At 33.7% G+C, this 23,988-nt stretch overlaps 1 protein-coding gene across 3 annotated transcripts; it reads right to left on the bottom strand.

Moving 5' to 3' along the window:
- Positions 1–4,074: 4,074 nt before the first annotated feature.
- NOXY38 (tetratricopeptide repeat (TPR)-containing protein) lies at positions 4,075–23,710 on the bottom strand. 3 transcript variants are annotated; one of them, XM_028084425.2, is made up of 29 exons: positions 23,610–23,710; positions 20,564–20,804; positions 18,463–18,524; positions 18,030–18,219; positions 17,815–17,955; positions 17,562–17,718; positions 17,280–17,473; positions 17,101–17,202; positions 16,055–16,190; positions 15,809–15,937; positions 14,916–15,303; positions 14,210–14,314; positions 13,823–13,941; positions 13,387–13,495; positions 13,086–13,301; positions 12,257–12,391; positions 11,842–12,012; positions 11,637–11,723; positions 10,408–10,542; positions 10,163–10,318; positions 8,502–8,570; positions 7,639–7,797; positions 7,178–7,234; positions 7,063–7,103; positions 6,679–6,798; positions 6,147–6,456; positions 5,968–6,075; positions 5,402–5,473; positions 4,075–5,015 (listed from the first exon to the last, which is right to left on the bottom strand). In XM_028084425.2, the coding sequence occupies exons 2-29, from the start codon at positions 20,793–20,795 to the stop codon at positions 4,551–4,553; spliced, it is 4,365 nt and encodes a 1,454-aa protein (XP_027940226.1). In that variant the 5' UTR covers positions 20,796–20,804; positions 23,610–23,710; the 3' UTR covers positions 4,075–4,550. The 3 variants fall into 3 exon arrangements, with proteins under 3 accessions (XP_027940226.1, XP_027940233.1, XP_085525670.1); XM_028084432.2 differs by lacking the exon at positions 23,610–23,710 and adding an exon at positions 23,510–23,601; XM_085669544.1 differs by lacking the exons at positions 17,815–17,955; positions 18,030–18,219; positions 18,463–18,524; positions 20,564–20,804; positions 23,610–23,710 and having other exon boundaries at positions 17,101–17,205; positions 17,282–17,473.
- Between the last annotated feature and the right edge of the window lie 278 nt (positions 23,711–23,988).

Raw genomic sequence — 23,988 nt, 5'->3', positions numbered from 1 at the left:
TGGATGTCAAAACGGCGTTTCTCAATGGTGACATTGACGAGATGATCTATATGGTGCAACCAAAAAATTTTGTGTCGGGAGACCCAAAGAATATGGTTTGCAAATTGACTAAATCCATTTATGGACTAAAACAAGCATCCCGTCAATGGTACCATAAATTTCATCAAGTAATTCTCTCATTTGGCTTCGAGATGAATCTTGTTGATGACTATGTGTATCACAAGTTTAAGGGGAGCAAGTTTATTTTCCTAATCTTGTATGTTGATGACATTCTGCTTGCCACTAATGAAACTAAGAAATTTCTGTCAAAGAATTTTGAAATGAAAGATCTTGATAACGCCTCCTTTGTATTAGGAATTCAGATACATCGAGATCGATCTCGGGGTATTCTAGGATTATCACAAAGGAGCTATATCGATAAAGTTCTTAAAAAGTTTAGCATGCATGAATGTAAATCCGAGGATACTCCAGTTGCTAAGGGAGACAAGTTCAGTCTCAATCAGTGCCCAAAGGGAAATTTGGAAATTGAGAAAATGAAGAAGATTCCTTATGCATCAGTTGTAAGGAGTTTAAGGTATGCCCAAGTATGTACGCGTCCGGACATAGCATACATAGTTGGGGTTCTAGGCAGATGCTTAAGCAATCCAAGAACGGACCATTGGAAAGCAGCAAAGAGGGTCATGAGATATTTAAAGAGAACAAGAGGTTATATGCTCACATACAGGAGATCAAACCAGTTGGAGATCACTGGTTGTCTGACTCAGATTTTGCAGATGTCAAGATAGCTTAAAATCTACTTTCGGCTACATTTTTATGTTGGCAGGTGGTGCGGTTTCTTGGCGCAATGTCAAGCAAAACCTTACAGCTTCATCCACCATGGCAGCAGAATTTGTAGCATGCTATGAGGCATCCAATCACGGGATATGACTAAGAAATTTTGTCACAGGGCTGAAAATTGTGGAAGGCATTGAAAGACCACTTAAGTTCTATTGTGACAATAAATCAGCTGTATTGTATTCCAACAACAATAGGAGCTCGACTAAGTCGAAGCACATCGACATTAAGTTCCTAGTTGTTAAAGAAAGAGTACAGAGTGAACAGATTTCCATAGAACATTTAGGGACAAACTCCATGATTGCAGATCCTCTAACTAAAGGACTTCCACCCAAGGTCTTTCATGAGCATGTTGCTCACATGGGTGTTTTACAGTTTGAGGAATCTGAGGTTTAGTGGGAGATAGTCATTTTTTATATGTTTTATGTTCTATGTTTAATTTCTTGTATGCATACATTAAACTTTCAGACATATTTGGTTATTTATATATGTGGTTTTAATTTTACACTTTGTACATTAAGTTTTTATATTGATCTCATTAAGTTAAAGTTTGAACCAGTTGAAAATAGATGTGTATATACAGATCACCTTCACATAATTTTTCATGCTCCACATTTCATGATGAATCCATGTCATTTGGTCGTGTCAGGATTAGTGATCATTGTTGGTTTTAGTTACGATTGATGCAATGAAAAACTAGTTGGTTTTAGTTACGATTGATGCAATGAAAAACTAGTTTGGTTCTACATACTGATATAATCAATGGACGGGACTTTTGGAGTATGCTCGAGTAATATAATGGCAATTTTGAGCTCATAAAGTCTAACACATTTATAAGGTTGTAAGGACATATTATTTGTGACCAGTGGGAGATTGTTAGTAATTTTGGGTCATGCATATATATGATACATAATTAGATGTGTTAGGGCCATTATTTATAGAGCCAAATAATAAAGTGATCTGACTAAATTAAAGATTTGGCTAAAGGCATATGTCATGAAAATAAATATTGTGTAGAGACCAGTTAGTAATTTCTAATTTGATGAGGGGCCAAATTAGAAATACTAAAACTTAAGTAATTCAGTTTATAAATGGTCGTGGTCACCTTCTGAGAGCACACACAAAGTGATAACCTACTTTTCCTGTTTCTTTCCTTCTATCCCCATCAAGAGAGAAAACCAAAGGGAAATCAAGGTGCTTTACAGGAGGAAGATTACTGCGCATATAGGAGTGCTTTAATATTATCGTTATTTACAACATGATTATCAATATGGGTATGAGATATTGTTTATGAGTTTATGATTGATTATTAGAATCAATATTATGATTTATATTATGTTTATGTACATGAATGTGCGTTTATGTGCGTAAAAGTGTGATTATGTGCATGAAGATGTCAGAATTGTTATATAATTGTTATGTACAATAATAAGATCATATTCTGCATTTATGTTTACATTTCGATCATAATTGTTATATAATAAAAGTTATTTGACTTCGAAATAATTATATAAGACATTTAGTCATGAACAAATGGTAGCAATAATTCAATTTAAATTACAAACAAATAGACAATTAAATTTAAATACTTAAGAACTCGAATTACAATAATACGTAGCCATTAAATTCTTACAAAATTCACTAGAATTTTAGAAAGAAAAATTTTGTCTTCTAAAAATCTAAAATTGGAAAATTGTATTTTTTTTTTTTATAAAACATTCATTCAAGAAATAAGTTTTCCACAAAACTATTGTCATGAGTGAAAATCTAGTTTTTTTTTCTAAATTAAAATAAAACTTTACTAAATGAATACCATCTTACACTTATTAAATAATTTCATATAGTGTCAATTTTTTTTAATAAAAGTAACTCGGCACTCTTTTTAACTTCAAATTATTGTCATGAAAATATACTTTTTCTAAATTAAAATATTTTTTTTCTGAAAATACTATCTTGATTTTATAAAATTGTTTTACACAGAATTTTTTTTTTTCGGTATATCATGATTCTCAATTTTAATATGAAATTTTCTTTTATAATAAATCGTGATCCTTGCCAAGAAAATTGTGATTCATAAAATAATTAAAATGTGTAAAATACTCGGGATAACATTTATATAACTAATTAAATAATAATATGATTTTTTGTTTTTCATAATATTTATTCTTGGTACCATCATGGTACTAATTAATCAATTGTGAAACATTGTGTCTTAGTAATGCCAGATTCTTAAAATAAACTAAATGAGAAACTTATTTTCTAATTTCTCCACATGCAAAATGCTTATATATCTATTAAAATATGATTAAACTAAAATATTTATAAGTTAACACAATCTCTACTTTTCTAAATCAATTTTATAAATTTAAATTTCATTTTTTGAATGTTAGAGTTATTCGTAATTTATTCTTATTAAATTTATAAGATTTTCCATTACTTACTGTTGGAATCTCTTATAGTTTTATAGTTAAGATGTTCAGTGTGAGAAAATAAAAGAGATTTTCTTTTACATTAACTCAAAATATACTCCCATTATAAATAAATAAACTCATAACATTGGAATTTTATGTATCCAACAAAACAAAATAATATAATGATGAAAATTAAAAGAAAAATTTCAATGCTTCTAATAAAATTAGTTGCGTGAATAAATAGCCTGTGCCAATTCAATAGCATATTATATATATGGATTTACTTTAACTTCGATTTTCATTTTTAATAGTTTTAGATAATATTATTTTACACAAGTACTCTACCTAGTATTAAAGTATAAAATAATTGGAGATTATTTTATATGTCTGATTAACTCATTAAGAACGAGTGACAATGAATAACTCATTGAAATATCGTATAGTATTATAAATAAGATGTTTACTTTTCTTATTTTTCTTACTTTCTTCCACTTGTTCAATTTTTTTAACTGTTCAGTGAAAATTTTCTTGTCATCGTATAGTATTACTAATTACACCTCCATATTGCTATTGTTGTCACTAATTCCAAAACCCTCATTCTATGAGGCCCATTCCCAAAGATATTATACTTGTTACGAAAAGTTTGTTGTGAAAATTCTATTAGAAAAAGTGTTTCAGAATACATTTCATAGAAATTAACTTGAACTTAACAGATACAAAATCACATTTGACATGGTTCTCATCACTCCATGTCTATGAACAAATGAAAATGATAAAAAGTAACAGGCACAACATTAAACTCAGGCACCAAACTCCTACTCAGAGAATCTAGTAAAATTCAGGATCAAGCAATCCACAGAAAGAATTGCCATCATATTATTAAAGATGATAATGTCATACAAAAGTTGCAGCAAAATTTTCTACACAGTAGATTATGCATTTAATTTGCCTTAATTCAGCAGTAAAATTAAATTTGTCATGGATACAGGGTTTCATTATCAAAATGACAGTTCTTACCCTGCATCTCGGAATATAGAGTTTATTGAAAAATTATCAGCAATCGCCCAGAACAAAAAATTAACAATGTACTTGATAACAATCACATTCATTCTGGAGGTCTAAATCTACCAAACCTAAGGAGCAAAGGCCAATAAAAGAAAAACAAAATTACTTCTGATCGCTACAGAACTCTTCAGAAAAAAACAAAAGCTGAGCAAAGTACCTGGTTAACCCAACCATCTCAAAGAATATTGATCTGAAATAAATCTACCACTTCCAACTACCAGAGCTTACAAGTTCAAAATTTCAAGCTCCAGCTTTTGGTTTGGCCTTCTGTTTCTTGGAGTCCAAGGATGACAATCCCTTGCCTAATCCAACAGGAGCCTGTTCTTGCACAGGAACTGTTTGGCCTTTGTTGACATCAGTTGAATCACTTGGAGGAATGCCATTTGTTTCTTCCTTTGCTCCATCTGCATTCCCATTATCCACAGTGTCTGGAGTTGCACCTGAGTTTATGATATTCAGAAGTTGGGTAAGAGGTGGCAAGGCTTGGACTGGTACACCATGGGGACGCACCAACAGGCCCCTTGCTGCAGCCTTCTTCCTAACTTCAGCAGCTGCACGTGCAGCCCTTTCATCAATTCCTCTTCCTCTGGGGAGGGCCTCACCCATTATTGCAGCATTCAGAGATTTGTTTGCAGATGCACTTGAACTTCCAGATCCCCCAGCAACTGCAGCAGCTTGGAATGCATGAATCAAATCAGGGTGTGCCTGTCACAGTACAAAACATCAAAATCAGTGTCCATCAGTGTATTTTGAAGGTTCAAGCAGAGAAACAGTACCAAAAAAACCCAACATAGAATCTAAGCACAATCACAATACTACATAAATGTCAAAGAAATATAAATAAGAAACCAATCTGAACAAAGGTGATAATCTCTAGCATGTTAGTAAAAGCATCTACGAAAACTAAGATTTTGCAGACACTTGAGATATTAGAAAAATGTGGTATATCCAAGGGTAGCCTGAATATAAAAGAGTGACTCATTTTTTACAACTACTATATCACATAGGGTAGGCTGAATATACAAGATACTCTCGGTATTAGACATAGATACTATCTTATTATATTGCATAAAAAAAATAATACAATGTACCTTCAGGATATCGATAGCCTTCTGAGCCGAAGCTGCGTTCAGAGCTTGACCCTTTTGCTTTTGGGCATTCATCTGTTAAAACAAGTTGTGAAAATGTAACACTAAGACTGCCATCAAAACAAAACCATTTGCTAATACGGAAATGAAGACTATGATGCAGGGTAATTTAACCTGACCTGACTGCATTTGTACACAAAATATAGGAATGCCAATAAATACATAATGATCTTGATAAGTCCGCTAACATTCATAAACACCTCAACCCACCTAACCTAGAAAACCACTTCTCTCCCTCCTGGTCTCAACTGAGTTTTTCTGCCATCAACCATTGTCATTTCCAAAGATCTCTATATTACCCACTCAAAACCAAAATGCTATCTTCATCAATTTTCTCCCCTTCCGTATTTATTAGCTAATTCGCTGAGAAAACTATATAATTGTAATTCCCCTTATTACAAAAAAATTAGTCTCTAAGTCTTTCTTTGGAAATACATTGGAGGTTAAGAGTGCAAATTGATGCCATGTGGAAATGTATAATTCCGTTAGTAAAGGTAGCAAAAAGATACCTGCAGTTCTCGCATCCTGAAAGTGTTCATCCAATTCTGTGAATCTCGTGTCCTTGAATCATCTTCACCAAGTTGTTTGACAAGTATATCATATGTTTTCCTCTCATGCTGCCAAACCAAATGCCAAAATTAGTTATCCACTCACAGGTGTGCCAACTTTACCACCCCACAGCACGTACCTGATGCGAGAGCTTGAAAGCACCCATACAATTAAATGCAATGGCAAGAGCATGATAACAAACAGCAGTTTGAATATGTTCCTCGCCAAGAAGCCTTTCATTCTTCTTTAAAGCTTCTTGCAGATATCGAAGAGCTGTGTTCATCTTTCCTATATCCTGATACATCATTGCAACATTGATAAATGTTGCTGCAACATCAGGATGATCTGGCCCTGATGACAAACTTAATAAAAGCAAAGCACGGGACATATGGCGAAGGGCAAGTTCTGTCTGGTTAAGTCCGTGGTAAAACAGAGCCATATTTCCGTAACTGCAACAACAGGTCAAGATGAAACAAAAATAGGTTGAATACATTAAAAATAACCTGAACTTGTTCAACAATGTCTGTCCAAAACGATGCATGCATCTCAAAATTTCCTATAACTGGGTATCCCAGTTTATTTTTATGGCCCAATGTAATTTTTAACATTCGACTACACAACCCTAAGATATTATGGGAAAGAACAAAGAAGATCAATAGAATAGGGAATGCCTGTGAGCAGTGTCAGGATGATCTAAACCAAGACAGCGTTCATTTATAATTAGTTCCTTGTGTTGTTGCATAATAGCCCCGGCCATATCTCCAGCATGATACAAAACCATGGCAAGATATCTGAAATACAATAGTTTCATCAGAGATTAAACACAAAACATGCCATTAATTCAACTGACTTCTTAAGCAGAAATTTACAAGCAAAGGATATAAATCTTCTATTTTACAAGGACTCACAACTGAAAATAATGAGCTCAATTCACATCATAATTCAGGTCTAAAACAGCACAACATGCAGAATTGCATATCATGATTAATATAGGAATTTAAATAGAAAAACTTGTGGGATCATGCCAAAATGGTAGAAATAAAAATTAAACATACCGACAGCAATTAGCAACCTCCCGATGCATGGGACCAGTAACCTGAAATCCATTCAACAACGATTATTTTATGCACAAGTCATCCAAGAACGACAAACCAATACAGAATTTCATGCCTGTTGTAGAATTGAGAATGCCTCGGAGAATAAAGTGTAGGCTTCACTAAGCATACCCTATAAGAAACAATAACATATATGTTAACACATTCAATGGAGAAAATGAAAACATAAATATATAGATAAAAAAATCAAGCCTCCAGGATTAATAAATTTACAACAGTATTCAACACATTTAAGAGTTCGACCTTATGAAGCATAATCACTACAACTCTAAATTATACCAACTCTTAAATAATGATTAGATCTCTGTTAACCTTAACACCACCGCACCCCGAAAGTAAAATACATCTTAAAATCCAAAAACACGGATTGCCACAGATACCAATCAATATCCGATCCCTTTTAATTGTGCTATAGGCAGCAAAGGCCAGTGCCTGAGATCTTCTACAAACTACCAAACCACTTAACAAGAGGCCAGCTCCCCGTGGATTAAGTTCTACACAAGGAATGGCATATACCTCAGCCAATTGAAGTTTCCCAGTTTCGACAAGTTCCTTGGCTTCCGAACAGGAAGGAACTGAATGCTTGACCACTGGACGGATATCCAAGACATCAGACGTTTGGAAGGGAGTTGCAGAACTAAGATCATATTTACGAGCTGCAACTGTTATACCAACCTGAAAATCAAGAATGGCAAAGCCCATTCAGAATTTTAACATGTAAAAAATTTAAGAGGTTGATGGCATAAAAGCACTAAAACCAAAAACCAACATAAGAGTTCCAAGAACTTTTCAGAGGTATTACAGAGGAAAATAGGTTTTATAAGACTGTTGGCAACAAGTGCAACCATGCATTAAACAACTGTATATAAATTTGGAGAATTGTCACTTTGTTTGCAACATAAAAAAGAAAAGACAGACACAATATATCCCGTCATTTTTTACATGCTTCAAGAAATACTATATTATGATGAGAATATTTTACATGATATAGAAACTCATCAATTTGGTACTTGGTTCTTTTAAAGAGCTTCACGCTATCAGACACTCTAAAATTAAAAGAGCCAGAAGAACACGAAAAAACTATAAAAACTATTTACAGCACAAACGCAACAGGATTTGTGCTTACCTTCAGACAAAGATTTCATATAACAGAAATGCAAAATAGTCACAATATATCCCATCTTTTCTTTCACATGTATCAAGAAATACACAATTACGATATGATAATATTTTACATTATATAAAAACTCATCGAGTTGGTACTTGGTTCTTTAAAGAGCTTCATGCTATTGGAACTCCCTAAAATTAAAAAAGCCAGTACTTGAAAAACGCATAAAAACCATTTACAGCCCAAACTCAGAACACAATCTTGTGCTTACCTTAAGACAAAGATTTCGTATAACAGAAATTTTCTTAACGCGCGACCTTGCATCCTCGGGCAATTCAAACTGCAGCAAATTGATTTCAAGTTCAAATGTACATCAACAGAGATACAGGTGTTAACAAAACGAAGCATGACAAAGGCATAGCTGTTTAGATTTTACAAATAATAGAGATATAGCTAGCAAAACAACTGCACAGTACAAGAAAATTAAATTTGATGAGAAACTGAGATGGGATAAAAGGCAGAATGAATCATAGACCTTGAAGTGGGAAACTGATCAATTCATACAGCTAGAACAATTTATAACGAGTACAGTGTAGTAGTTTGAATATAATAAATATAGTCACACCGTTAATTTAACTAAAATCAAGGTAGTCAAAATCAAGATCCTACTCAAGATCAGAAAGGAAAATATAAATCATAAATCGGAAGATCATAATAAAACAGATCGTGAGATCCTACAAATTTTATTATTACTCAAAATCTAAAACTAAACTTCATAATATATGAATTAAAAGAGTACATCATTAGGTCCACACACAACATCCTAGCTATATAAGTAGGAGTTACTCCTTTCAAGATACAAAACAGTAACAAAACAATAATTCATCTAAACCAAATAATCTTGTAAGTTAAATCCATAATCTTCCGAGAGACCTTCAGCGTTTGGAAGTTGAATTAAATAGATGAAGGAAGAGTGAGAATAAGACTGTTTTAGAAAAGGAAGAGCGGCAGTCTGGACAGATTTTGATCAAGGAAGAGCGCCAGTGGCAACTTTTAGTGTGCAGTGACAGTTTTCTCACATTTTCATAACAGAGGGAGTCACGAAATTTTTTAATATTTCAATTTGAAGTGTGCAAGTGACAGTTTGGAGGAGTCACCTCAAAAAGTTACCTTTACCTTTTGGAGGCATTGGCAGCTTTCACAGTTACCTCTTTTGGCTGCAGTATCAATTTCAGAGGTAGTTGTAACTGGGCTTTTAAATGTTTTAAAAAATAGCCTGCAGTATTAGGGTGTAAAACAGGTCCAGTTCCTCCCCACTAAAAAACCCTAAAACTAAACATGCCCCTCACCGCTGGGAGGGAGACGCTGCCACGACAGTCGTTCCACCAAGCCACGAGAGACACCTCTGTGATGAGTGCCACCACGACGTCTACATGGCGAGACTCACTGTTTCCACACAAGTTGTGATTTTCAACAGCGATCCGTTAGGATCCATGAAAATCGTAACTTTCAAGCTACAAAGGTTTCATTTACTAACAATGGCCTTGCAATGTGAAGATTTTGGAAGTCTCCGTAACTGTGACTATAAGCCACAATTCAAAACTACAGGGTTGACCAAGAGAGAAAGAAATATTAAGAAATGACAGCTAAAAGATTCATAAATTGGTGATTTCAGAAAACAGTTTTCCCCAATTCTAGTAGGGTCTGAGAAGGGTATATGTATGCAGCCTTACCCCTGCATGTACAAAGGAGTTATTTCCAAGATTTGAGCACCGGACCTCCAGGTCACAGCTCACAATCCTGCATCCTTACTCTTGTGCCAAGGCTGGCACTCATTCAACAAAAAATAGCTAAAATAATAATATGTACCTACTTTCTGACTCATTTTAAATGGATACTAAACACCTATGTAGGTTAGGAAATAGCTGATACCTTGTACTTAACCGAGGCAAATTCTTGAATGTCTGACCAAAGAGCTTCCGAGCTGACACTCATGTACAAAGGTTGAGTCTTTCTTAATGAAGACCTGCCTTTCCATCGAGCTTGCCCTTTGGAATGTTTTCCTGGAGACCGTTGACCAGCATGTTCCTGTACAATAAGGCAGGAAAACAATATTTTTTACCCTAAAAGGAGAACAAAAGTTCAAAGCATTGACAATGAACCATAAAAAGACATACCTTTTTAGGAGTTTTGGACTGAGTGCTATTAGTGGTAGCTTTGCCACTGGGAGCTTGACAACTTCCAAATAGGCAGTTTAAGAAATGAGATACAGCTGGTGCAAGATCATGGTCCTCTGTCTCCCTCAATAAATCCTGCATATCACATGAACGATCTCAAATATCATTAATAAATGCAAGTGGATTTCATAGTTATTTTCCTGGTCTGTTGTCTATTCTGATGTGGCAACATCTATCATGTTTCTAATGCTCAAGTAATACCTTATATTATAACAGTATAGCAAAAATAATACATTTATCGATTAAAAACATGAATAAGACTTGCACAGTAAATCAGTACAAAAGATACAATGTACAACTGGCAATAAACGTAATGTACACATAATAAGTAATATAATCATGGTTATCAAATCAGGATTCAAATCATGAATTGGAAGGCAATTTATAAATCATTAATCATGAAACATAAGATCCGTGATCAATAATTAGAAATGGTATAAAACATATTATTCACGTAATAGAGCAATTACAAAACATTTAGATGATATCTTTTTTAAGTCAAATAACCCATTATATAGATAAACAATTGTATTATAACAAATTTGATTTTCAGGACATCATAGAGACTGCAAGGTTCAGTCCCTCTAAAAACATCACTAAATCCTAGCACAGCAAAGCAAGGGGCCACCTTAGAAACTTCCAAAATAGCATGACTTTTAAACCTCTTGGGATTTTGATTTAGGCCCCTACTTCAATGCTACAAAACTGACTTGTTTGTTAACCATAGCTGATTTAGGATCCTCTCTAATACATCTCACAACGAGGACAAGACATCTCATGGGACTAAATATTTTCATGTGATCCAATGGAGGCCCAATAGTGAGCAGCCTAATGGAATGAACAGAAATTGCAAACACAAACCATGATATCATCTTAGAATGTAAATTTATGCCTAACTCAATCTTACCAAACTGGTATTATGGTCAGGATTACCTCCACGTATATACTATAGTTTGGTCATATATCTAGTCAATGTGGGATGTTCAACAAAAACAATACTATTTTTTAGTTTTATATTCCTTTAACAATGGATTAATGATTAGACCCTTCCCTTCAGTTTTCAGAGAAAATCAATCTCTGAAAACCAGGCTCTATATAAGAGGCTGGCAAGGATCCAAATATGTTTGCCTCAAACAATGAAGTGCTTAAAGTAAGCTAGCTTTTCTCACCTTGATAATATGCTTGGCAGATCTAACAACAATCTCATTGTTGCAAAGATCCCACAGATGAGGTAGATGTTTAGTCCCTCCAGCTACCTACATGAAAAAATGAGCAATCAGAAACAATATAAGAATTATCAAAAGTCTATAATCAAATCACCACCACATTTAAATAGAAGATAATTCACTATTGACCAAAATACATGGCGCTTACTTTGCCAATATAGCGAACATTAATTCCATGAGCATGCAGTGCTTCAGTTAATGTCTGGCCATCCATAGGTGAAACTTCAAGTGTACATAAGTCTTGTATAAATTTTGGAAGTACAACATCAATAAGATATTGACCAACTTTTCTAACATTATCTTCATCAGCTGCTATTTCCTGGTGAATGTGATAAAAAGGTGTAATGTAAGAATACTATGCCAAGAGCATTATGTTTTCATCACGAGCAATCACTATAGAGAAATAATGGGACAAACACATGTTTCCATAGATGGGAAGTAAAGTTGTATTTAGACACAGAAAAGGGAAAATAAGAGGGAAAAAAACCTCTGGGAATGTTTCCATAGATGGGAAGTAAAGTCGTATTTAGACACAGAAAAGGGAAAATAAGAGGGAAAAAAACCTCTGGGCTCCCAGCAAGTTTGAATTCAGTGAAGACGTTAGGATTAAAAACAATATCCTCACTACCATCAGAGGCCTTGGCAGTCACAGAAGCAAATTCTTTTACATCCTCAGTTTTGTTTTCGTTTGTTGAATCCTGCAGAAAGGACATGCAATTTAATTATTGGAACTTCATCACCAAGAAGATTCCCACCAGCCATAAGCTAATAATCAGTCAAATAATTGAAACACAATACCCTTTCCAGCATTGCTTTCAACCAGACAAATAATCAAGTACAAAAGCACAACAATTTTTCATAATAGCCAATGGTAGGGTCATATATGTTCGGTTACCCTTTTAAAACACACCTGAATAAGATAAAGAAACAAACATAAAAGGGGAACAAACAAAAATACTAAAACTCATGCTTCTGCTTTTCCATTACAACAGTAATCTTCCATGTTAGAAATACAGGGCATATATTAATTGAATGCTCAAATTAATGCACAAGCAAAGGAGTGATTCTGGTACTAAATATGAACCTCAAACAAGTACCTTCTTTTCAGATTATATGTTGGGAACAAGTCTTCTGCATATCGAGATGTGTTATATGCTACATTAGAGGGTACTGTATGCATTGGGAATTGCTATTTTCTGGACTAAAACTACAGTACATGTATGTTCAAATTCATACATAATGCTTATCGCATGTGGTTAAGAAATTGCACTAATATTTACTCTTCTTAAATGTAATTATTTCTGAAATTAAGAATTTCAATAAATCTTGGATAAAAAATATACTTCATAATTAGTGAAGGACCAATACACATTACACTGCTATTGCACTTACTGGCTTGTAAGCATCTGCAACATTTTGGGAATCGTTCACCAGTGTGTCAGCATCAGCAGCTTTTAGGGAATCATTCACCAGCTGATCAGCATCACCAGCATCTTGGGAATCATTTACCATCTGGTCAGAATCAGTTGCCTTTCCGGAATCAGTGGCCAAATTGTCAGCCTCTTGAGAATTCACCTTGGTAGGTTTCAATGCCTCTGCTGCTTGGGCCTGTTCACACAAAGAGCCAGTCAGCTATGTAAAACTAAAAACACAAGGAAAACCCCAACCATCCTTGACATTATAGTGTGCTTACCTGGCAAAAGGCAGTAATTAATTCTGGCCTCAAGATACAAAATCGAGAACCAGGCCCAGTATAGTTGGCATCACGAGGAGTTACCCTCAACAAATCCAGAAGGTAGTGTCTGATTTGGTTTAAAAAGAGCAAAGCATCAGTGCATTAGCACGACATGCTATACAAACAAAAATGAGAGTTTTAAAACACAAAATTAGGAAAGTTGCAACAGATAACATCTTGAATTAACTTCAATCTACTTGCATTCAATAACTAAGACATATATTGGACAATGAATTAGATATGGAAAAAAATAGCCAGAATTGATTAATATTGGTAAAATCTAAATCTTCCTGCAATAAAAAATAATGCCTTTGAAACTATGAATTAGGAAATCTGTAGACATCATATCACCAACAAAGTACACGAACTGAAGATAACAAACTCAAATAATTACCGGTCATCACCACCAACAATTCCCTTGCATTCAACTGGTGCAGCTAATTTGAAAACATTTCCAGAGCCATCAAGGACTAAATGTTCCTTCAAATGAAGGCGTTTTGCAGCCTCTGACACCTATTAACAAAACCAGAGAATAAAAGAAAGGCATCTTATTGTACAGATAATGCAATTTTAAAAAATCCCAACATCTATTAGTGTAATAAGCAAATAAAACAACACATCTTAATTTACAGATCATGCAATCTAAAAAATACTTAATTTTTCCCCTAGCAACCAATTTTCTTACAATTTAATTTCACCCAAATCAGGAGATGCTTTAAATTCAAATAATTCAAATTAGACACTCTAACTAAACTTAAATGGCTACACCCTTCTTCTTTACCTTAGAATGAAAATCTTCATTCCAGCAAATTTTCTTTCCATTGTCAACAGAGCCATACAAGAGAGAGTCTGACTTGTCCCCTTGAAGAATGCCTGGTAATACACTCTGCAGCACAATATACAATTTAATTTGAGAATAAGGATTCACAGGGTTTCAAATTTCAAAATTAAATTAATGCAAATTTAAGTACAAATCTAATACTTATAAATTATAATCACTCTAAAATCATTAATAATAGAAAGCAATTTGGCATATAACATACAATTATCCTGCACACTTTACAATACTCACAGAATATAAAGGGTCGCCTATTAAAAATATTGAAAATATATTTGGGTTTAAATAAAAAGAAACTAATCACTTCATATATAATAATAAAGAAAATAATATACAACATATGTTCATCCTACAAACAAATAGAAATAAGAAATTGAAAAGTCTTGCCATGTTCAGTTCAGCATCTCCTTATTCGTTTTCTCACCATTTTGAAGCTATTTTGACAAGCTTTAATTCATTAAGTCACCACAAAATATTTTTAGAACAAAAAATCCAAAAAAAAAAAAAAATGGATGTTGAAACACCAAAAACAGCCATAGCTTGCCTTCTAGATAAGCATAATAGCAAATTGATATAAACTATAACAACACTTTCATGTAAAAACAGAAAGTCAAGTCCGCCATAAGCAAATTTGAGCTTCATTACAAACCTGAGCTACCACTCTATGCCCCCTGTAGTCAATTATAGCCATAGCAAGATTATAAAGTCCAGCAACATCTGCTTCTTGGTAAGCCTTTGTTCCCTTCAAATCATTGTTTGCAGAAGCATATGTGGCTTGCTCATTCTCAGCCAGCTGAGCTTCTGGAGAAGCATCTTGAGTGGTTTCTGTGCCATTAAGATCATCTGAACTTGAACCAGTATCTTTTCCCCCATTAGGAACCTGAGTTTCTCCATGAAGTGGAATGGAAGCTTTATCAGAAGAACTTTGCAAAGTCGCAGAGCTCCAAGTTTTTGAATTAGAATCCACACATTTCTTTGACAACTTCTCAAGGTCCGCATCAATAGCAAAACTAAAGAATATATTGTTGTGCACATACCTATCACCAAAATCCACGCAATGAGCAGAAAGGCTTTTAAACTACACGGGAAAACCCATATGTGTAAAGGGGCACAGTCACAATGAGAGCAAGTATATGATCTATGACAAAAACAATCCAAAATCCACGCAATGAGCAGAAAGGCTTTTAAACTACACGGGAAAACCCATATGTGTAAAGGGGCACAGTCACAATGAGAGCAAGTATATGATCTATGACAAAAACAATCTAAACCAAATTAATAAAAAAAAATAACATTGCATCATATACCAACATGAGAGCCACATCATGAAGATGCTTTTCACAACACAACTAAAATATTTATGGACCAGGGAATAAGAATCTTATTTTCCCTCTCTCCTAACCCCAGAGAAGAAATATGTAACATGCGACTTCCTCTAGACATTACTTTTCAACATCCTAAAATAATAAAATATTAGAATACAAGAATAGCTATTTACAATTTCTATAAAGTAAGGTTTCAGGATTCAAAAGACACACTTACATGTGAAAACATTCAGGGTCAGTTGGGTTTATTGGAGGAATGCAGCCACTGATCACTCCAATAGCACCATTAATAGCTGCATCAACAAAGTCTGATGTCACTTTATAAAGTGCCCTATCCCGCAAAATCCTACACCAGTAAACAGATCACCCAAGAAACGTAGATATTTAATGATAATATCTCTTCACCAAACTAAAGAACAGGACCAAATCCAAATTCATCCATATAAGTGATAGATAAAGACACCTCTCCTGTGGAGTTGTATGAGGAAATTCCCTACAGGACTGCAGCTCTTCATTCCAGTCTCTTTGCATGCCAATTGGCTCATTGCCATAAAGAAGAGTCAAAGCATTCTCAGCTCGGGCTGCATCACGTCTGTGGTCTGCTAACACCCCAAAATACAAATTACAAATACATCAATCCAATCTGAGATTCAGATATTAGGAACCTCATTACAAGGACTCCTGAAATTTCATGACATTTTAAAATTGGCTTCCAAATTAAGTAGGACATAATAACAACGAACAAAATAAAAGTCTTCCCTCTAGGATACAACAGCTGCACAGGTCAATTAACTTCTTCGTGTTCTAATAAAAATCAAGTCTCTGAGAGGTTTTTCTTAGAAAATATATTTTATGTCCAACTCAATCTCACAAAACTAATTTGGTATAGTTTGCACCGCACTTATGTATTAAAATTTAACCATATATCAGTCAATGGAATTTCCAACACCCACCCACATCGGATAGCACGATAGGCCCAACAAATCTCACCAGGCTAGGTCCTTGAGAAGCTCTGATACCATCTTAGAAATTGGACTTTAAGCCTAATTTAGCCTAAAAAAATGGCTTGTAAGCCAAAGTTTATACCCTACTTATATATTATAATTTGATCATATCTCTACTTAATTTTAGATCTCCAATAATTCTATTTAAATTAAGTCCTTGATAATAATTTAAATTCTTTTAGTACTCTAACCATCACTACTTGTTTCCTTCTGTTTCGATCATTTGTTATAACTTACAACAAAATAGTTCTTGAATATGTGACAATAATTTGCCTTACTTCAGATATGGTAAATGATAACAAAAGTGCATGAAAACTACATGGCCAGATGTGTTAATAGAAAGATGCTTGATAACAATGTGCTCTCACAAAACAAATAAGAAAAATACATCGCCAAGAACTAAAGTAAAAGCAACAATATCATCAAATCAGATAAAGAAAATATTACAACCTAAAGAATTTAAAACTAATGCTGATGAAACAAAAATGCCAGAGACTAGGCTCACCAGGAACAGGGTATAACCCAAGCCAAGAATTAGGTGGCAACAAAGATTGCACATTTTCAAAAGGATGGGCAGCTGCTCTACCCTCCAATACTTCCCGAAAAGCTTCAAAATTGGACAAAAGGTTAAGTTTTGGGTTTCAAGCAAACTTCTACGAGATTTAAGTCATAACACTTAACTACCTTTTTTGAACTTAGGGCTAATCTTTTGTAAGAGAGCAACAAGATTTGTTGCTTCAAAAGTAGCTTTACTTTGCCTTGGGTCAAGAGTGTTCGCTGAGCTCGAGTTGACATAAAACATTTTTGTACTTCCCGTAATACAAAATTTATTACCCTCAAGAGTGATCACATCCAAATAAATCAAATCTCCAAGAAGCCTACAAGCAACCACAGAACAGTCTCATGCATATAAACAAAGCAAGCCAATGAAATTACATTAACTGAAGAGGATGCATCTTGGGATACCTTCTATAGCTCGGAGGAGGATTGAAGGATGAAAACACTATGCTCTCTACGCATTTAATATCCTTCAATGGGGATGATAACAAATTACCCAATGAACCAGAGATGTCCTCCATATAACCAAGCCCATCGAGCTCAGGAACTTCAGGTTTCAAGGCATCTGATAATGCAGGAAATGCAGAAGCAGTCTAGTAACTATCCCATAACTACTGGAATTATCAAATAAACAGAGTATAGCTACAGAATTATCCCATACCTGTCGAATTTGCAGATTTATTTTGTGCTACCTCATTCTGTAGGGCAAGCGATGTTGATAGTGAAGCATGGAGATTAGAAAGGGAAAGCAACTCCCTTGTACGGTGAACATGGGCCCTTATAGATCGATCATCATAAAATGCTGCAAAGAGGATTTATCATATTGTAATCCACCAATGTTTAATCATCAAAAATACCCAAAATTCATTAACATACCTGGGACCATTTCCAAGGAGCAACCACCAGTAGTAATATCAACTACTTCTGAAATTTCATTATAATCTTCCAGGTGATGTGTTGATGCATCCTTCGTATGCAACAGTAAATCATAGCATGTGATAAAACACGTCTCAGGAGCATCAAGGAGGAACTGTCGTACATCCATGACAGAATCTCCAGGATTCAACTGTGAATCAATTATACAAGTTAGAAGAAGCTTGATTCCTCAGTTTTTCTTCAGGTGAAATAGTAGCACATGTAAACATGATATTATAAATAATTAAATGTTCAAACAATTTTACAAAACAAGAATAAAAGGAAATAGTCAGATCTCTGTCATGATCATCTTGGAACCGCTTGATCACTCGGTTTCACTTAAAGTGATGTGATATAGTAACAAGCAAAAGCTTCACAAATTAAGTTAACTGACCTGAAGCTCAAGTTTCTCCCCAGTTTGTGTTTTAACAGAAACAGGGTAAAGTTGAAGATCACCTGCACAATAATTTTACCAAATATTGGTCATAAAATGAAATTGAAGTCTTAGTATATCCATTAACAAAAGGAATGAAATAAATTTGACTAAATTACCAATTTTTTTAATAGAAGACTAAACAACTGCACAACAAAAGTTATCAAAGATAATGCATAGCACAAAACATGATAAAACTTGCACAATCACCTAATCACTAGTAAAATAAGGGTTTCACAAATGTTGCAAGGCATATATTCTATGTAAAAACATATAAAGTTGCAAAAATTCACATTATTTACAGATAATCTTAGTAATTTTAAATTCTAAACCGTAGGAAGAAAAAAATTTAGTATTGTGAGAGTGATGGAAAAGAACATGATAGGATAGAAAAAACTAGAAAACATAATTTCAACATTAACTAAATTAAGAGTATAGCAATTAAAAAAACAAAAACATTCAGAAGTAGCTAATAGAAACACATACAACACAATAAAACATAAACAAAAATTGACTAGTGAACAGTCAACCCCTGTAAGCAATGCTTTGTCAAAGCAATTCAGATCACTAAGCAAGAATGGGATCATCAATAGACCTAAAGGGCCCTATTGTGTAAATCCAGTCAGATAAAGCTGGATTTAGTATAGGAAATTTGCCTCCCTAGAGAACAGCAGTTGTTATGTCTGCAGTTCCATCTGCTAAGACCTGTAAAGAAAGTACCTCACTACAAACATTCAAGAGCATAAATTACTTTCAACAGCCATTTAAAAAGGTTATAGAAACAATACCATTATTTAATAACCATATGACATATTCAATTACTTTAACAAAATTTATGAGGGATGATTTTCAAGTCATTAATTTATCGATTTAGTTTTGTCCAGTGTCAAAGCAGCTTCTACAGCAAAGTATGAAACAGAACTAAATTTGAAAGGCAGTGAACACCCAACAAGTACAAAGGGTAGTCAATCCACTTTGGAAATGGGCATCAGAAGTCAATTTTCGGACTTCCTAACTAACACTAGGATCAAGGTTTTAAATTGTAATTGTAGTTGTAAAAGGCTACCAATAACAGATAAATGCCTTTGGCAGATGGAATGATGGCCCAGGCAGAAGCCATAATGAACAAAGAGTAATGATATGTGTGTGTCTAAAAACTAAAAAAGAGCATAAATAAATTAAAATAACAAAATCATGGACAAAAATCCCACAACGTATCACAAGTCTCAAAAGAATTTGATTTTGGGTGCTTGACACTGTCTTATATAATAAAACAATTACGAACAACTTTGCAGTTGAATAAAAATATAAAAGAATATTAGGAAGATATAAATAAATGAAGAAAAAGAGGGGAGGGGAAAAACAAAAGGAAATAATGGTAAAGATAGATAATTTTTTAAAGTATATGAAATAATCTCGAAAATGAGGAGTTACATAATGGGTGCCACAGCATATGATGGGCACAATCCAGAATAGCGCAAATAACGGCAAAATAGCGCAAATAACGGAAGCAGCTAATAAGGGATGCCACGTGTCCAACATTACCACATTGGAGCAGCCATAACAGTTTTGTAACACTTGGAACCACAATATTACACAGATGCACAAATGCAGCTACAAACAACTAATGCCACAATGTAGTTAGGCAATTGGGATAGCAAAAGTAATATGCAATTTGACCATTAAGTTGTGTTTTAATGATTGGTGCTTTAATATTTATTTTGTCTTTTCCCGCTACTATCGGTTCGGTTACATAACTCCTTTATCTCTTAATAAAGTTTATATATATTTTTATTGCAAATGAAAAAATGTAACACATTGGGAGGTTCACGTCCAATTACCATCATGCACAATTTCCATGCTATCACGTCCAATTACCATCATGCACAATTTTCATGGTATAATGTCCAATTACCATGCACAATTTTCATGGTATAATGTCCAATTTTCATGCTATAATGTCCAATTACCATGCTATAATGTCCAATTACCATGCACAATTTCTATGCTTTAACGTTATTATATGTATAAACAATATAAGTTCTTCTTTAATCCATCTCACCTTGCTTTTGTTGGCTCCCTTCCGACGTTGCAGTTTCATGTTCCTTCAACTCTGGATTGACACCAATAGAATCACCAATTGCAGCAGCTTCAGCCATGTCAGCTTTTGCAGATTCTAAGGTGCCTTCGTCGTTATTCTTCACAGGAAGATCAGAATGGACTGCTGGTTCTGAAGTACTAGAAATATGCTGAGACCCTTTTTTGTTCCTCCCCTTGCTTGATTTTCCAGCCATTTCCTCTTTCTGAAATTCAAATAACCATGTCAAAGTACCACAAAAAAGAACAATGAAGTAAGAACATTAAAAGGTCTGGTATAAACGTCGAAACAAGCAAACCATAACAATCCATCCCACAACATCACTTTACCTAATTCAATTCAAAAGTATGCAAACCACCACAGACATAATCCCATACACAATGAAACATACTAACACAAGCAACTAATGTCACAATGTCTCCAAACTTTCATAAACAAAGTTTATAGACAAAGTTAAAACCCCAACCAAATATAAAATCCATAATCAGATAAAAATATTGAAAGGTCTCAACTTTTAAACACAAACTGAACCCAGAACCACACATCACGTGAGTTCCATTTCTGGTAGCAGATTTCACGAGAATCACGTAAAAAACATGAAACATGAATTCAAAATAACATAACAACGACACCAACATTCATCATCTCTTCAATTCCCACAAAACCCTACCCAACAAAAATCATCAAACCTAAAAAGGTCCAGAATATTAGACACAAGGTTTTCTACTAATGTTATTTTATTCCTGAGTGAAAGAAAAATATCATGAGAGCAGACGTATTACCGAGACGAAGCAATTAAAGGTGGAGTGGAGTACGAATTAGTTAAGAAGACGTTTGCATAGAAATAAGAAAATAAGGGTTTTAGAAGGTTTTGAAAAGAGAAGGTTTTTGAAGTTTGGTAGAGCGAGAGAAACCCAAGAAGCAGTGGCTGAGGCGGCTTCTTCCATGTGAGAGAGAAACACCGAGAAATGAATGTGTAATAATTTGGAACTATTGGACTTGTTGGGCCTTCACTCTTAAAAATATTTTCTCTTCTATGTCCTCCATGTGGACAAATGTTTTTCTTTATGAACCAATGTTTTTCACTCACACTCCCATATGTATTGGACATCTGTTATTTTATTTCCCATGAGGGGAAAATATTTTTGTCTGAAGGTCCATTTTTTTAGTTTTCCAAATTATAATACAATTATAAGATAACCTTAAAACCCTTTTCTTTCCAAAAATTTCTAAAACTTTTTTTTATTAACTAATTCGCACTTCACCACCTTTAATTGTCTCAGCTCACTGGTAACACGCTTCCTCTCATAATATTTTTTCTTAAAATTTTAAAATTAGAATAAAATCTTGAGGTGTCTAATTTTCTGAACTTGGATGCTAAGTTTGATGATTCTTGTTGTGTGGGTTTTGTGAGAATTAAAGGTTAATTAAATCTTAATTTTTTTAATTATTATTAAAAGTAAATTCAATATATATTATGTGATGTATTTAAATTAAATAATAATAAAATCAATTGAGATAATGGTTAATATTAATATATTTATATTTATTTTCAAATGTCGATAATAATATTCATACTGAATTGATAATGAATTTTAAGTTATAATTTAATTATCCGAACAATTGGCTTGGAAGATTGAGTCAACCATAACTCAAATTTATAAATTTCTGAAATAAAAAAATAACATAGGTCAAGACCAATCTAACTAACTTTTTGGTGAAGTTTTGAATTAAACAAAGTTTATATTATCTTCATTCTTCACTCTAATAGTAGCAAACTCCAATTATGAAGAACATTAGGGAAAATAAAGCAGATTTATTCACAACCAAAATCTTTAATGTTCATATCTCTTCTTTGGCTCTTGATTTGGGAAGAGACTATGTTAAGTCATTATCAAAACAAAACTTTGTCCATCATTAACATGTCTTTAAGATTTTTTGGATGAGTTTTTGATCAACACTTTACGTTTAAAATTACTAACCCTTGCATACTACAATGAATCACTACATCTCTGAAATGGTGTCCGCAAGCATAACTGGCAATTACTAACCCTTGCATACTACAATTTATTTAAGAAAAATCATCTTTTTTGCAGCTTCCGACAAGAGCTTTTGACAAAAGCCATTTTTTGTCATGAAGAAGCGGTAGCCAAACATAATAGAAATCTAAATATGTGAAGAATTATAAATTCAATGTCAAGCCTGATATCATTAACAATAAGCACAACCTAATTATTCAAAACAAGGTAAACAAGCCCATAGAAGAGCAGTCATTTTATCATGCATATTGTGAAACAAATGTAACAATTATTCCACTGAACTATGGCAATATATCACATCAATATAAATGGAAATCAAAGAGGGGAACCCTTCCAATGAAAAAGGGTTGTTCAAAAGAAGCAGAAGTTCGTAACAAAGAAACAACATCAAACCACAAATTTTAATGTGTTCATCAGACCGAATTGGCACGTCAGGAAGATCAGATGAAAGAGTGAGACAAGAAAATTTCAGCTGTGTAATTCAAATGGATGGCTAAGATTGAAATTAACTAAAACATAGGGTTTAGGGTTTAGGGTTGTTATTCTCATCTCTTAAACGCTCACTATATATGATAGCTTCTCTCCTATATATGTTAGTTCATATTGTTTCTTAGACCTTCAGCATTTACCCAGGGTGACAAAAAAGGAACAGAACATATGAATCCCTATGATGGAACGGACGCAAAATATTGACTCGCCAATTACACCAATTACAACTTTGTCACCATATACAGCTTTGCCATCATATACTCAGCATACAATAACCTAAGCCTTGCATAACAGATTCAGGAAAAAATATATAACAAAAGATTGAGATAAAGAAAAGAAAAGATTGAGAGAGAAAACCCTAGATTGGAAGTTCGATTCCAACCTCATCCTACATCCCTTTAAATCGAACTACAACCATTGAAGATAAAGAAAAGATTGAGAGAGAAAACCCTAGATTGGAAGCAGAAGCAAAAAAGACTGACCAAACGATGTTGTTGTGTGTTGAATTTGATGCAAATCGGAAAAGGCTGAACTTTTAGCCCCCAAACGCTGTACAAACCTAGCGAAATAGATAGTTGTCTCTTGTCTCCTTTCATTTATATATGGAATAGAAGACCAGTGACAAAAATACGTATAAATTTTAATAATAAATAATAACCATAATAATAAATACATTATTATTTCTTTATTAATCTCTTTGAAGGATAGATTCAACCTAAAAAATTAAAAATTAAAAATATTTTTAGAATTAAGGTTATATTAATTAAATTAATTTAAATTTAAATATAATAATTTAATCTATAAATTATAATATAGGCAATAATATTACTATTTTTAATTTGTTTAATTTAATAAAATATT

This window comes from Vigna unguiculata, chromosome 1 (assembly GCF_037176805.1).
Source record: "Vigna unguiculata cultivar grain cowpea cultivar isolate G323 ecotype 2 chromosome 1, ASM3717680v1, whole genome shotgun sequence".
Lineage (NCBI taxonomy): Eukaryota > Viridiplantae > Streptophyta > Magnoliopsida > Fabales > Fabaceae > Vigna > Vigna unguiculata.
This window is presented reverse-complemented; position numbering and strand designations above follow the sequence as displayed.

Bases quoted from the DNA above. Each gene is read 5' to 3' on its own strand.
- NOXY38 (XM_028084425.2), bottom strand. From the start codon at position 20,795: ATGGCTGGAAAATCAAGCAAGGGGAGGAACAAAAAAGGGTCTCAGCAT. The intron at 15,304-15,808 runs GTAAGTGTGTCT...TTTTGGTGATAG, and splicing joins GACCCTGAATGTTTTCACAT to GTATGTGCACAACAATATAT. The intron at 6,076-6,146 runs GTACGTGCTGTG...TTGGTTTGGCAG, and splicing joins CTTTCAAGCTCTCGCATCAG to CATGAGAGGAAAACATATGA.